General features: G+C 41.9%; 1 protein-coding gene across 8 annotated transcripts in view; it reads right to left on the minus strand.

The window, feature by feature from the left end:
- Positions 1 to 3,172: 3,172 nt before the first annotated feature.
- The window catches only part of usp19 (ubiquitin specific peptidase 19), a 148,465-nt gene continuing 136,497 nt past the window's right edge, over positions 3,173 to 15,140 (minus strand). For 5 of the 8 annotated variants that reach the window (XM_078543082.1, XM_078543076.1, XM_078543077.1 and 2 more), the window contains one exon: positions 5,114 to 6,668. In XM_078543082.1, the coding sequence (XP_078399208.1) occupies positions 6,447 to 6,668 (222 nt within the window). In that variant the 3' untranslated portion in view covers positions 5,114 to 6,446. Of the gene's footprint in view, positions 3,651 to 4,436; positions 5,045 to 5,113; positions 6,669 to 7,672; positions 7,800 to 15,140 lie in introns of those variants that run through there. The other 3 variants (XM_078543079.1, XM_078543078.1, XM_078543081.1) reach the window with 3 other exon arrangements.

Below are 15,140 nucleotides of genomic sequence, written 5' to 3' on the forward strand. Positions count from 1 at the left end.
GGCCGACTCCTGTTCCTATGGCCCCTCCCACCTCCAGATATGGTTAAGATAAAGAAAATTCCTGCAAAGCATGGAATAAAACCAATTCAATACTGCAGAGACAAAACCAAAACTGTTTTGCTTTTAATTAAGGTGAAATTAACAAACAAATGCAAACATTTCACTTTCACAACAAATTTGTTTTGAGAGACAGTGATAGGGAAAAGGAAATATCACAACAAAGTTGGGGCTGGATTGAGAGGAGTGGGGGAGGGATTAGAAAGCAAGCATGAATGAGGTACTTGGAAGATTGAAACCAGGAGAAAGGGGAAGAGAGGCAGACTAAGCAAGAGATTGAAAGAGAACTGAGTGAGATTAAAAAAAAGAACAAGCAGAGGAGTGGGGAAAGAGATGATGTGAGTCCGGTGGGGGAGGAGAGAGAGAAAAAGTACGGGACACTCTCCCTAAAACATATACCTTATTATCAAAAAGCCCACATAAAAAGTTACCAATCTTCCTAATCAAATAACTCGAATAGAAACATTTTTTTAATAGCCAAAGTGCACTTTAGGAAAAGTCTCAGTCCCGCCTAGTCCTTAGCTATAAACCATTCCCAGGTTCCATCGCCTGTCTTCAGAGAACAGGATTCTCTAATGACTTCAGGTTATGCCCTGTAACTATGAATTACAGCATTTTTAAACACAATTAAGTAAACTTGCATTTTTTCCAAAATGGAAAAGAAGAAGCATTTCACTCATTCACTCTCTCTTATTCCAAACACAGCCATAAAAGTGGGTTTCCATAGAAGAGCCTATGTTGGGAATATTTTAACTCTACCGACTTAAATCCACACCATTGCCCCAGCCTGCCTTGCTTTCTTCCCAAAGGCACTGACAATCTGGTTGATTATTCAGGAAGTTTCCAATGATTAATGAGGTGATTAGCAAGGTTGGGAGAGACACAATCACAACCGAGCCCCATTATATCTTCACCAGGTGGCCATGTGCGTACAAGAGTATAAAAGATATTAATAATCCCCTCCCTAGCTCAGGGGAAACTGAGGCAGGGTTAAATTTCTGGAAATCCTGACCTGACAGCACTGTGGGAGCACCTACACACACAGACAGCTGTGGTTCAAGAACACGGTTCAGCACCACCTTCTCAAGGACATCTAGGGGAATGGGCAACAATTGTCAGCCTTACCAGCAATGCCCACATCCTGAGAATAGAGTTGGCTGGGAGGGTGAAATTCAATTTTGGCACCCAGCTTAGGCCAGCATTGACATGGCATCTGTACTAGTTTATACGGTTCCGCTAACCAATGGATAAACTCACCAAGCCACTGGGAGAAGTCAAAGCAAATTGACTTAAACGGATCCACTCACCAAACAGAATGCAACTGAGCCCAGACCCGAGAAGCCAAACCCACTGGAGTTTGATATGCAGAATATTATGGCAAACATATTTCAATAATTCAATAGGAAAGCAACTCAATGAAGCAAGGATAAGGGTCTTTGGTCCAAATTATATCAGAAAAGAGAAAGGAAAATGTAGAACCAGCCCGTGATTCAGCAATTAACATACACACATGCTTTAAGGAGATGTGAACTGTGTACCTTCCAAATGAGCGATGAGGTATCAGGTCTCTCCCTTCCGTCGAGGATAAGATGAAGCCGTACGCCTAGCGACTGAAAGATGTTTTGGAACACCAATACAAGACTGTGACAAATATGCAAAAAGTTCAAACCACGCCTTAGTGTGAACTTGTCAAACTGAAACCCATCAAAGGCAAATTTCCACCATTGGGGGAATGATGAAAGAGAATGAGGTGCTGATCACATCAACATTTGAAAATTGGTCTCATCATGATCTACTACTCCAGCAAAAGTCACTAGCATTTGTGTTGGTGAGGATGATTATGTTATTATCTAACAAAGTTATTGGCTTGAGTGCAAGACACTGCCCAAGACACTGTTTCTGGCTACAGGTTAACACTTACTAATATTTTAGCTGATCTGCTACTGGGAATGCTTTCTGACAATGATCAACGAAAGAAATAGAACCCATTTGGAACTGCAGCATGCAACAGTTTGTCCTGGCACTGATCATCATTCTTATAGATAAAAATTGCTCCAAATACCTTAGCTACAGTGAGATGTGACTAGCGCTGAATTTGTGTGGAGTATTTTATAATGGGACGGGAGGGTTGGAAGGAGGGGGAGAGAAGGGGGAAAGGAGTGCAGGAATGAAGGGATGGAGTATTTTCTCTGCTCCTTGATACATCAATCTGTGAATGAGGTTTGGCACCCCTTGCTGTTTGGCACAATACTAAAGTTTACCAGCGGATCTAAACCAATTCAAATCTATCCTATTCAGGCAGGCATTCTAGCAGGAGTCACCCTGCTTTCCGCTCCTTGGTTCAGGGCACCACCCTCAGGCCAACTGGAACTCCCTTATTTCATGGCACCTCAAGACAACTAATTGCACCAATAGTGGAGACATCAAATTGGCCATTCCTGCTCAGCAATACACTAGATAAATTTGACTGTAGTGGGAATCAAACAAAACCGAAATCCTAATTGAATTTGTACTCTAGTCAGGTGCGCTGGGATACCGACCAGGTACCACAGCACCTGCCAGTTTTCTTGAACAAGTTTCAACTCCTACACCTTTGGATCCAGTACACAAAAGCAGCACATATCGTACACACTTGATCTGGACAGTCAACGTGCATGCCTGGCTCACCTTCTACATGGTTAAAACTCAGTTCTGTAGCTGTGATTTGCTGTGTTTGGAGTTTGGGTTCTGTCCTGTACTTGATCATACTTATAATAGGAGGTTGTCAGTTAGTGCAAGGAGGTCAAAAGTAAAACCTGGGTAATCTTCTGATGCTATGGCTGTTCTCACTGGGGGTACAGTTCCTGGATCAGTAACATTACCTGAATGCAATAATTAATCATAGGTCTCACATGAGCATATAATGTACTTTAGAAAATGTGAGCATTATGGGGTGTCAGGTAAACTTAAACTTTTACCAGTTATGAAAAGTCATCTGCAATATTTTGCTCTTGTGTCAGATTCTACCTTGTGGTAGATTTGAGAGGTCTCAGGGTTTTCCAACTGCTCCCTCCTCTAGTAATTCTGGTAACTACTTCAACATTGGATTACTAGGAAACAAATCACAGCAAAATAATTAAACTTGTGGACAAGTTTATTCAAAATAAAACAGAAACCTCAACTCTCCGACCCGAACCATCCAACGATGAGGTCAAATGGTTCAGTGTCTCATCCGGCCAGGGCATATCTCATTGGCCAAGTTTAATTTTCATTACTAATCTATATATAATGAGGTGGACCGAATTATGTGCATGGGCAACATCCCTCAATTAAGAGAGGCATTGTTGATTGGTTTGGGGAATGTGCAGGTTTAATGGGCTTTGCATGAAGCAACGGAGAGCAGAGACACCAACAGTTGAACAGGGAACTGGGACAGGGCAGGAAATTTTGCATTCCTGCTTCTCAAGTCCAATCTTGAATGCAATGAAATGGGATGAGGATACAAACTGACAAGTGATTATGTAGGAACCAAACAGCTATTGAAGCTAATCGTGATGTCTTTGTTGGTTGTAAAAGCTCCACTTCATACCCAATCTTCTGATCTTGGTCTTCAGCTGAGAATAAGATTACATAAAACATTTGTAAATTTTGCTCTGGCAGCTTTCAGTCAGGTACATTCTCCACCTTCAAATCTCAACCAGTTGGATGAAATGAATCTCCAGGCACCAGAATCATTAAAATGTTAGTAACAAGACATGCATGCTAATTGCATTGGGTAACTGCACTGCAAGAAATTCCTATATGATCCAATTTAAAATTTGCTAAAACATGCAGAAGTTAGCATGAAGGTGTGCAGAGAAATGGGGCCCAGTCTATTGCAAGGACCACAAGTCATTTCTTTTTTTCAGTTATAGACTTGACAAGAGCACAAACGTAATGAAGGGAACACACACTCAGGCCCAGTGCCACAGGCACAAGGGATTCCCAATAACAAACAAATTGTTGGGCCAGGAACCAGTGTAACATTAAATTTTCCAAACATTGTAGGGAAATAAATTAACTTTCATGCAAAACAGAACACACCAGCTACCGTAGCAGAGGCCAAAAAAAAAAACCCACTCCACTCTATCCTCATCCAGCAAGTAGTTTAATCAATACATCCTCTCATCTGCAACATCCTCCACCTCAGAAATATAGCTCCTCAGAGCCCATTTTTCTATTCAAGCTTACTATTTCAGCCAGTGAATCCAGTGCTCGAGGCAGACACTGATGAGCACCACAGAACTTCTGGCAAAGCTCCTGTCCCCTATTACTTACCACCACCTTAATTTGCAAATTGACATTAAAAACAATTTCCATTTGTATTTTTTTTTGAAAAGATTCAGGAAATGTTACACAAATCCAAGGACATTTGTTTTTATATATAAAGCAGATTTGAAGAGAGATCTATTTTAAAAAATAAGGAGGTACAACAATTGCAAACAGGTGGCCCAGATGTTATTGCCACAACCATGAGTACATCCAGGTGCTTGACGATCCATAATATGCACAATGGCAACAGAATCATGAATCAAATACATTTGTTCACATCACCTTCAAAAGCCCATTTCAGCAGCATCTTCACTCCCAGAATGGTATCAATGATACAAAAACACCAAGACAAATCGTTCCCAGCCATCTCATTCCTAGCGGCTACAATGCAAGGACCCAACAGAGAGAAGAGGGGAGGAAGGTGTGGTGTGGGCGAGTGGGTGGGGGGAATAAATTAGTTTTATGAATTGAGGGGTTGTACATATATATTTTTTGTCCAAAGTGCCAGGCCTCTTGCTGTGACATGCAGTTTATACACAGTCCCCATGACCAATCATCAGTCTACTTCTTCCACGTTTCCATAGGCTGGAGCGCAGTGGTCCGCAGGACGTGTGAACAAGTCAGACACCGAGTCTGGACTCAGCTGGGGAGCTTCTTCGGGGTCCATATCTGCTCCCCTTGCTGCCTGACTAGAAGCCTGCAAATATATCAATCCCAAGATTTAGGACCAAAAAAAAAAGGTACAAAAGTGCCGTGCAAGTCAAAATCCGCTGAAAAAGTACAATAAAAATTTATTATATTTTTCTTTTTAAACTGCACCAGTAAAATTTTGCGAATCATATTTAAATCTCAAGCTGATATATTCAAGTGTCAGTGAGATAAAATGAACCTTCAAGTACTCAAAATTGCAAATTAGGTTTAAACTCTCCAGCTTTACATATTTTAAACATATTAACATTACAATGTTTTCAATTTTTAAAAAATGTACAGTCTGCGGGGGAGGGCCCTTCATAACTTCCACCTCTACATCAGTGACAAAATACCCATAAGAGTTAGCAGTTTTCCCACAGCAACATTTCAGATACAATGTTAGAAAATTTTTTTAAAACAACAGAGTATGAATGGACAAAGGATTTATAATCCTAACCAGCTGTTAGTTTTGCGACATCCTGCGAAGATACAGTTAACACATTTCAGTCCGTGAAAGATAACAGCGGATTACATGGGTTATGCTGGCTTGTTCTGCAAAAACATCGTACACATAATTAATGCGTTCTCACGCTCTTGACATTTTTCAATTTTCGGTCCCTTCATTTTAAAATTACGTTTCTTCCTGTACCCTGCACATTTCCCTGGTCTTGAGAGAAAGAGAGCGAGGAAGAGAGACAGCAACGCTGCTCCCTGAATCGTTGCGGGTTTGGCTCAAAGACAACCTGAGTTAGCTACTACTGTGCTACTCCTCCCTTCCTTTGGGAAACTAAACCATGTTGGTGGCTTCAGCTGCATGGCTGAGATCCAGATTGCGAGTGTGCTCGTGCCCTGGTCTCTCCATAGCAGAAACAAACCAGCTCGGTGACCAAGGTTAGCATGTTTCAAAAAAAACTTTTAAGTGCTTATTTTTGGGGTTAACTGAAAATTCTTAATAAATAAATCATTCATAATTAAAGAGGCACTAAGATCAAACAACAGTCTGAGGACTAAGACTACCAATATTCAACTTTTATTTTTCATTTGTAAAGATGGAAGTAGATTTAATGAGCAGTAAAAAAAAGGTTATTGCTACCTCTAACCTTCCCCTATGAAAAAGCTCATGGATGGAACGTGCAATGTCTGCAATTTTTCACTTTAAACTTTCGTTTTAAAAATTTAATTTGTTGATCAATAAGACAGCACTAAGCTGTGGAATATGGAGTACACAAAAAAGCCCCAGGCACTTACAGGGCGAGTCTGTCATATATATGATTAAAACAAAGAAATAGCTACATCAAAAGGGGAAAACACACACGTTGACAAGTAATGAAGGACTAGTGTTGTGAATTAGCTGCTGGGCAGCTATGTGAACAAGCAGCATCGTCCTCCACTGCTGTGATCTGCATGCCCTAAATGATCAGTGGGTACAGGACATTTACAAAGAGAGCTAGTATTGCAGCTAAAGTGCTGAGAACAAAGTATCGGATGCAATCTTGGTCTGGGTAGTCTGTGAGCTGAGTTCCTGAGAAATCCTCGTTGATCCGAGACTGTAGTGGCCTAAGTCCCTGATTATGCCTGCCTTGTGTGCGTGGTGCCTCTTCCGCCTCCAACTCCTGCCATATTAGAGAAGCCTGCGGTTTGTGGAAACTCCGTCAGCCTCTCGCAAAAGAACAGTGTAATACAGGCCTTCTCTAACTCAAGCTCCCGATAAAACACAAAACTGCCTTTTGGTCCAGTAAGCAAGAGAGATGTGCAAGAGGCTCTGGGGAAATAACAGTGGAGCAACAACAAAGCAATAGGTTGAATATTTATGCTTTAGGAAAAATTGGAAAACCGTGTTTTCATGTTGGTGAAGTGTGGGAAATATGTACAGCCAAGGGGTGTGTGCGCGCACGTGTGCGGGGTTGGTGCACACACGTATGCAGGATGGGGTGTGTGTGTGTGAGGTGGATGTGTGGGGATGGATGTGTGTAACATTTGAGCCAAATGAAGGGGAATAACCAGTTTTGGAATTCAAGGTAATGTTTCCTTCTCCACTTGAGATGAGGTAACAAATGTAATCATTCAGTACAGAAGGCTCCAGCTTTCATCTCTAATCTGTGCTTAGAATGCAGCTCTGGCCCAGAGGGAGGCAGCTGGCAGTATTTGCCATCAGACAGCTCAAAAACCATGCTTAAACACCCACATGCACTGCATTTCTCTAACGAGCAATCACGGTTATGCAGGTTAAAAATCAATCGAGCATCCCTACTCCTAGCCACCATCCCAGTATCAGAGTGAGTGTTACATTGTCAGACACAGGGCTGGTCTCTCGTTGGATGCCTTCTGCAGTCACAGTGGAAACACAAGTATCAAGAGTGAGCAACACAAGTATCAAGAGTGAGCTAGTGCCGGCGGAGACTGGGTGAAATTGGGAAAGAAAACTGGTTTCCTGAAATGAGTGGGACAATTTCCAACAGGCTGCTGAGTGTAAACTGTTAACCCAGAACATTTTGCACATTCCAAGTTGCAACTGATGAACCAAGATCAAATGCTAGGACTAAAGTTGGGACAAGCATACTTGAGAACGGGCTCTTTCTAATGAACAAAGCGGATTAAGCACCATGGGCTGATGCTGCAAGTTTACTTTTAACTGGCTGTGTTTAGCCTCTCCCACCACAACTCACACCAAATCAGAGGAGTTCAAAAAGCAGCACGACTCTCAAGTTAGCTTGTCTGAAGTTACCACAGGAGACATTGCATCAAAACAGAGAAAATCAGAGCTGTGTAAACATAACAGGATAAAATATATTCAATTATCACTGGGATTAAGTCAACATGAACTATATACTATATAAAAATACTATATAAACACATGTTTAAAGCCTTCGCACGTCATTGAAATATTTTCCATTCACCTGCTAATCTGAGGTAAATTGAGGGGCATCAATGGTCAGATGTAATATAATTCAGTTTTAGTCAGCAGCTGATTTTGCCATATTATACATCACATGACAAACCAGTATGTGCATACCAGGCAGGCACATCTTCCCTGGGCTGAAAATGGTGATTTTTTTGGGGGGAGGGGGGGGGCGGGGGAGAGAGAGAGAGAGAGGGGAAATGGTAATCCTGCTCCTGATCAGCACCAAGTACTCTATTGGGAAGTGTGGGTGTTTCACTGTCAGGAGAGAACAGCAAGGGGCTTGAATAAGATGCCTCTTTTTGTTGAATGACCAACACCCTCTCTGTCGAGGGAGATACAGTGACTTGTGCCAGGTGCCAGAATGGAGCTAATGCCCATATGGCCCTGTTTCAAAGAGTGGGGTTGCGGGGGAGAAGCAGCATGCAGTCAGCACTGGGATGGGATTGGGAGAGAACAGAAGGAAAAATAATAGATATCCAAATATGGAGCCAGCACTACCTGACTGACAATGGAGGAGGTTGCAGTGATACTGTTGTAGTAAAATCACAATGTATATTTTAAACACAATTACAATTTCACTAAGAAATTTATCATCTGATAAATGAACCTGGACCATCTTGGAGCACTGCAATTTCAGTCCCCAAGAGTTTCCTGAAACATTACAAATCCTCCAAGATTATGCAGGATAAAATCCTCTCACAGCTTTAGGCTACTTTTCCCCAGTGAGGCTCTGTACCGAGGTCCATTAAACCCTACTAAATAGAGACAGCAGTGTGATTTGAAAACACAATCACTCGGGTGCCACACTGCAAATGACCTGGGCAGGAGACTGGCACAGGATACATCAGCTCTGAAGAAGAGTCATACGGACTCGAAGCGTTAACTCTGTTTCTCTCTCCACAGATACTGCCAGACCTGCTGAGCTTTTCCAGCATTCTATGTTTAATTACATCAGAACACAGGGAATGAGGAAGGTTTACTTGGGAATCAAGCTAACAGTTTACAGGGAGAGAGTTGGATCACATTATTGGGCATCCAGCCAATGCTGGAGTGAGAAAGGAAGGTGGAGGTAGGTTAACTTCTTGGGTGGTTTCTTTAGAAGTCTGAAGAAGCTCAACTTCTCTCTTTATCCCTTTAGACACAGACTGACCAGTTTATTGTAGCATTTTTTGTTTTCATTTCAGTTTTGTCTTGATTCTATATATAACCAGCCTCATCCCGCACTCCCTACGTACTCTGGATGCTGGCAGAGCTGTGCACACAGAGCTGGAGCAGTGTTTGCAGGGATACTAATGAAACAGATCAACTAAAAGTAAGGAACAGCAGGAGACAGGGTGAGGTTATGCAAAGAAAGGTCACCCTTGAGCACTTAATCTTACCAAAGCATGAACATGGATATCCCCAAGAGAAATCAATACAAAATTATTTTTAGATAATATTTTTTTTTTAAAAAGGCAAACACACAAAGGAGACTGTCGCAGGCATTATCACAGAATAATTTTAAAGAGCCTTCAGCAAACTAGTCAGCAAGAAGCATGTATTTCCCCACCTGCACATGGATTAGAAAAGACAGAGCTTTGAAAAACCCGAGGCAGTTTCACTGTTTCGAAACTGAGGTTTAACAATGAAAGCACCGAATATGAAATCTGAACAGTTTCTGGCTGGTGAGCATTGTTGGGAGACAAATGTCTTGTCCATCTCAGGTTCCATTGCCCAACTCACAGTCCAGAACTAACGGCTGTTAAGCATAGTGGAAATTATTAATCGAAATACAAAATACTGCAGATGCTGGAAATCTGAAATGAAATCAGAAAATGCTGGAAATACACAGGTCTGGCAGCAACCTTGGAGAGAGAAACAGAGTTAACATTTCCAGATGGAGGCCTTTCATCTGAAAGGTGATCAGGCTGAAATGTTAATTTTTTCTTTCTCCACAGATGTTGCCTGACCTGCTGATTATTTCCAGTATTTCCTGTTATTATTGGAAACTGTCACTATTGTGGGGTCAACTATTAAACAGTAACCCAAGAAAATGTTCTAATGGGCAGAAGCAGACTGTACTTAGTTGCGAGGGCCTTCACATAGTAGATAGGGAGAAGCTGTTTCCAATAGCAGGAAGGTCAGTAATTAGAGGGAACAGATTTAAAGTAACTGGGAAAAGAATCAGAGGCAAGAGGAGGAGTAATATTTTCATACAGCAAATTATGATCTGGAATGCAGTGCTTGAAATGAAGCAGAGTCAATAGGAACTTTCAAAAGGGAATTGAATACATATTTGAAAAGGGAAAAAAGTTGCAGGGCTCTGGGAAAAGAGCCAGGGATGGGACTAATTAGATAGTTCTTTCAAACAGTGGGCAAGATTTGTTAAGCGAGTGGGCAAAAATCTGGCAAATGGAGTATAACGTGGGAAAATGTGAAACTGTCCATTTTGGCAGGAAGAATAAAAAATAGGTATATTATCTAAATGTTGAGAGATTGCAGAGCTCAGGTTTGAGGGGTTTGGGTGCCCTAGTGCATGAATCACAAAAGATTAAATGATTACAAAAGTAGGGAAGTTATGCTTCAGTTATACGGAGCACCAGTGAGACCACATCTGGAGTACTGTGTGCAGTATTGGCTTCTTTATTTAAGGAAGGATATAAATGCACTAGAAGCAGTTCAGAGAAGGTTTACTAGACTAGTACCAGGAATGGGCGGGTTGTCTTATGAGGAAAGGTTGGACAGGTTAGGCTGTATCCACTGGAGTTTAGAGGAGGAAGAGGTGAATTGATTGAAACATTTAAGATCCTGAAGGGTCTTGACAGGGTGGATGCGAAAGGGATGTTTCCTCTTGTGGGAGAATCTAGAACCAGGGGGTCACTGTTTAAAAATAAGGGTTTGTCCATTTAAGGCAGGTGAGGAGAAATTTTTCCTGAGGGTCATGAGTTTTTGGAACTCTATTCCTCAAAAAGGTGATGGAAGCAGAGTCTTTGAATATTTTTAAGGCAGATAGATTCTTGATAAGCAAGGGGGTGTAAAGTTATTGTGGTAGACAGGAGCGTGGAGTTGAGGTTACAATCAGATCAGTCATGATCTTATTGAATGGCGAAGCAGGCTCAAGGACCCGAGTGGCTCCTAATTCGTATATTCATATGTAAAGAGCCAGCATAAGACCAATGGGTTGAATAGCCTCCTCCTGTATGATAGGTGCAGTTACTCATTACACCACCATACCTTCTGTTATAAAGAGGGAGCACTCTGGCTCTTTTCCTAGTGCTTTGGAAAGCTAACAATATCAGAATGTTAATTCCAATGTATTTGTTCTGGGATGTGGGTAACGTGAACAACACAGTATTGCCCAGCCCTAGCCGCTCTGAGGGCATTTAGGGTATGGTTGGAGTCAAATATAAGCCAGTCTGGGCATGTGCTAAGGCCCCCTTCCCTGAACAATAATCCTACAGCTTTTATGGCCATTCTTTGTATTGCTAGACTACGAATGGCCAGGTTTTACTGAAGTCATTTCCACAACTGAAAATTTTCAAAACCAAGATCAGTAGATTTTCGTTGGGTAAAGGTATCAAGGAACATAAAGCAAAGGTTTTGTGAAAGTGAAATTGTGTTTGACTAATTTATTAATGTTCAATGAGGAAATAACAAGCAATGTGATGAAGGGGAACCTCTGGATGTGGTCTACTTAGATTTCCAGAAGGCTTTTGACAAGATACCACATCAAAGGTTATGATACACAATAAGAACTCATGGTGTAGGGAGTAACATTAACATGGATAGAGGATTGGTTAGCTAACCGGAAACAGTAGGCATAAATGGGTCATTTTCAGGTTGGCAAGATGCACCAAGTGGAGTGCCATAGTGATCAGTGCTAGATCCTCAAATATTTACAAACAGACTGCAAATATTTATCCAAGTCATATCAATGACTTGGATAAAGGGACTGAATGTATAGTTGCTAAATTTGCTGATGACACAAAGATAAGTAGGAAAGTAAGTTGTGAAGAGGACATGTGTCATCTGCAAAGGCACATAGATAGGTTAAGTGAGTGGGCAAAAATTTGGCAGATGGAGTAGAATTTGGGAAAGTGTGAACTTGTCCACTTTGGCAGGAAGAATAAAAAAGCAGCATATTATTTAAACAGAGAGAGATTACAGAACTCTTGAGGTAGAGGGATCCGGGGGGTTCTGGTGCATGAACCACAAAAAGTTACTATGCAGGTACAGCAAATGATTAAGAAGGCAAGTAGAATTTGCTGTTTATTGCAAGGGGGATGGAATATAGAAGTGGGGATGTTTTGCTACAGTTGTACAGGGCATTGGTGAGACCATATCTGGAGTACTGTGTTCAGTTCTGGTCTCCTGCATCCGAGGATATTAACGGAAGTAGCTACAGAAATAGTGGATGCACTGGTAGTAATCCTCCAAGAATCCTTAGATTTTGGAAAAGTCCCAGAGGATTGGAAAACTGCCAATGTAACACCCTTATTCAAAAAGGGAAGGAGACAAAAAAAAACAGGTAACATGGGCCAGATGGCTTAACATCTGTCATTGGGAAAATGTTAGAGTCTATTATAAAGGATGTAATAGCATTTAGAAATACATAATCTAATCAAGCAGAGTCAGCATGGCTTCATGAAGGGGAAATAATGCCTAACAAATTTATGAGAATTCTTTGAGGTAACAAGCAGGATAGATAAAAGGGAACCTGTAGATATAATATACTTGGATTTCCAAAAGGCATTCGATAAGGTACCGCACATAAGATGGAATATAATGTGAGAAAATGTGAGGTTATGCACTTTGGCAGGAAGAGTAGGGGAGCTGAATATTATTTAAATGGAGAAAGACTGCAGAAGGCTGCAGCACAGAGGGATTTGGGGGTCCTTGTGCATGAATCCCAAAAAGCTAATATACAAGTTCAACAGGTAATAGGGTAGGCAAATGGAATATTGGCCTTTATTTCAAAGGGAATGGAGTACAAAAATAGGGAAGTCTTGCTATAACTACACAAGGCCACACCTAGAATACTGTGAACAATTTTGGTCCCCTTATCTAAGTAAAGATATACTGGCATTGGAGGCAGTCCAGAGAAGGTTCACTAAGTTGATCCCAGGTATGCAGGGATTTTCTTATGAGGAGAGGTTGGGTAGGTTGGGCCTGTGCTCATTGGAGTTTAGAAGAATGAGAGGCGACCTTATTGAAACATATAAGATTCTTAGGGGGCTCGACAGGGTAGATGCTGAGAGGTTGTTTCCCCTTGTGGGAGAGTCTAGGACCAGAGGGCATAATCTCAGAATAAGGGGGCGCCCATTTAAAACAGAGGTGAGGAGGAATTTCTTCTCAGAGGGTAGTCAATCTATGGAATTCTTTACTGCAGAAGATTGTGGAAGCTGGGTCATTAAGTATATTCAAAACTGAGATAGACAGATTTTTAATCAATAAGGGAATCAAGGGTTATGGGGAAAAGGCAGGAAAGTGGAGTTGAGGATTATCAGATCAACATGATCTCATTGAATGGCAGAGAAGACTCGATGGGCCGAATGGCCTACTTCTGCTCCTACGTCTTATTTTCCTATTTAAGGAAGGCTATAATTGCATTGGAAGTCGTGCTGAAAAAGTTCATTTGGCTGATTTCCTGGTATGAAGGGGTTATCTTATGATGAAAGGCTGTACAGGCTGGGTCTGTATCCACTGGAGTTTAGAAGAATGAGGGGTGATATTATTGAAACATGCAAGATCCTGAGGGGACTTGACAGAGTGGATGCTGGAAGGATGTTTCCCCTTATGAGGGGGACTCAAACTAGGGGCCACATAGTTTAAAAATAAGCGGTCTCTCATTTAAGACAGAGGTGAGGAGAAATCTTTCTCCAGGAGTCCTGAGTCTGTGGAACTCTCTTCTCCAGAGAGTGGTAGAGGCAGGACCACTGAAAATTTTTTTTTAAGGCCAAGGTAGATAGATTCTTTACTAACCAGGGAGTCACAGGATATTGGAGGGCTAGGCAGGAAAGTGGCATTGAGGCCACAATCAGATCAGCTGTTATCCTGCTGAATGGCAGAGCAGGCTCGAGGGGTCAAATGGCCAATTTGTATGTTCGTGGATAAATGGAGCTCAGGTACAGATTAGCCACAATCTCACTGAATAGCAGAACAGGTTCAAGGAGCTGAATGTACTATATTCCTAACTTGCATTGGTGGGATTTGAGCTGGCAACCTGGTATTATGACTTCCCCTACGCTTCTTCATAGTCAGTCCCTCAGGATCAAGGATGACTTGCTTCCACTCTGGTTTGATGGGTTCTGAGATGGCTCATAAATCCAATGCGTGATCTACAGAGTATGCCACATGTGGGGCAGGTGGTGCTTGAAGTGCCAGATAGATGAGGTGCTGGGAGGTTTGTGCACTCTCTCCAATGCCTTGGCTTCACCTCTGCATGTTCACAATGAAGTCTCTCGATATGCTCAGTGCCTTCCCGAACAAACCTTCTCAATTTTGGATGAGGACATCCCCAAGATGTTCCATGCTACTGTACCCTACCTTTCAGAAACTTAGAAAACTTATGGAGGCCATTTTTGTCAGCTGGTTGAATAAGAGGTCTTCCGCCACTTCCCAACTCTTGGACCGTAGCCTTGGATTTACATTTGAAATGCTGTAACCCACAAGTTTTGTTTTAGGTATTGGAGGTGTTGGCAGGCTTAAAAGTTGTCAAATCTCCAGGTCCAGATGATTTGTGTCCCAAACTGCTGAGGGAGGCAAGGGAGGAGATCGCAGGGGCTCTGACCCAAATCTTTAATTCCTCTCTGGCCACAGGGGAGGTGCCAGAGGACTGGAGAACACCTAATGTGGTTCCGCTATTTAAGAAGGGTTGTAGAGATAAGCCAGGAAACTACAGGCCAGTGAGTAGGGAAACTATTGGAGAAATTTCTGAAGGAGAATATCTATCTCCACTTGGAGAGGCAAGGTTTGATCAGGGATAGTCAGCATGGCTTTGTCAGAGGGAGGTCATGCCTAACAAATTTGATTGAATTTTTTGAGGAGGTGACCAGGTGTGTAGATGAGGGTAGTGTAGTTGATGTAGGTTATATGGATTTCAGCAAAGCCTTTGACAAGGTCCCACATGGGAGACTTATAAAGAAGGCAAATGCACATGGGATACAGGGTAATTTGATAAGGTGGATTCAAAATTGGCTTAGTTGTAGGAGACAGAGGGTGA

The sequence above is a fragment of the Cetorhinus maximus genome, chromosome 6 (genome assembly GCF_964194155.1).
Source record: "Cetorhinus maximus chromosome 6, sCetMax3.hap1.1, whole genome shotgun sequence".
In the NCBI taxonomy this organism is placed as follows: domain Eukaryota; kingdom Metazoa; phylum Chordata; class Chondrichthyes; order Lamniformes; family Cetorhinidae; genus Cetorhinus; species Cetorhinus maximus.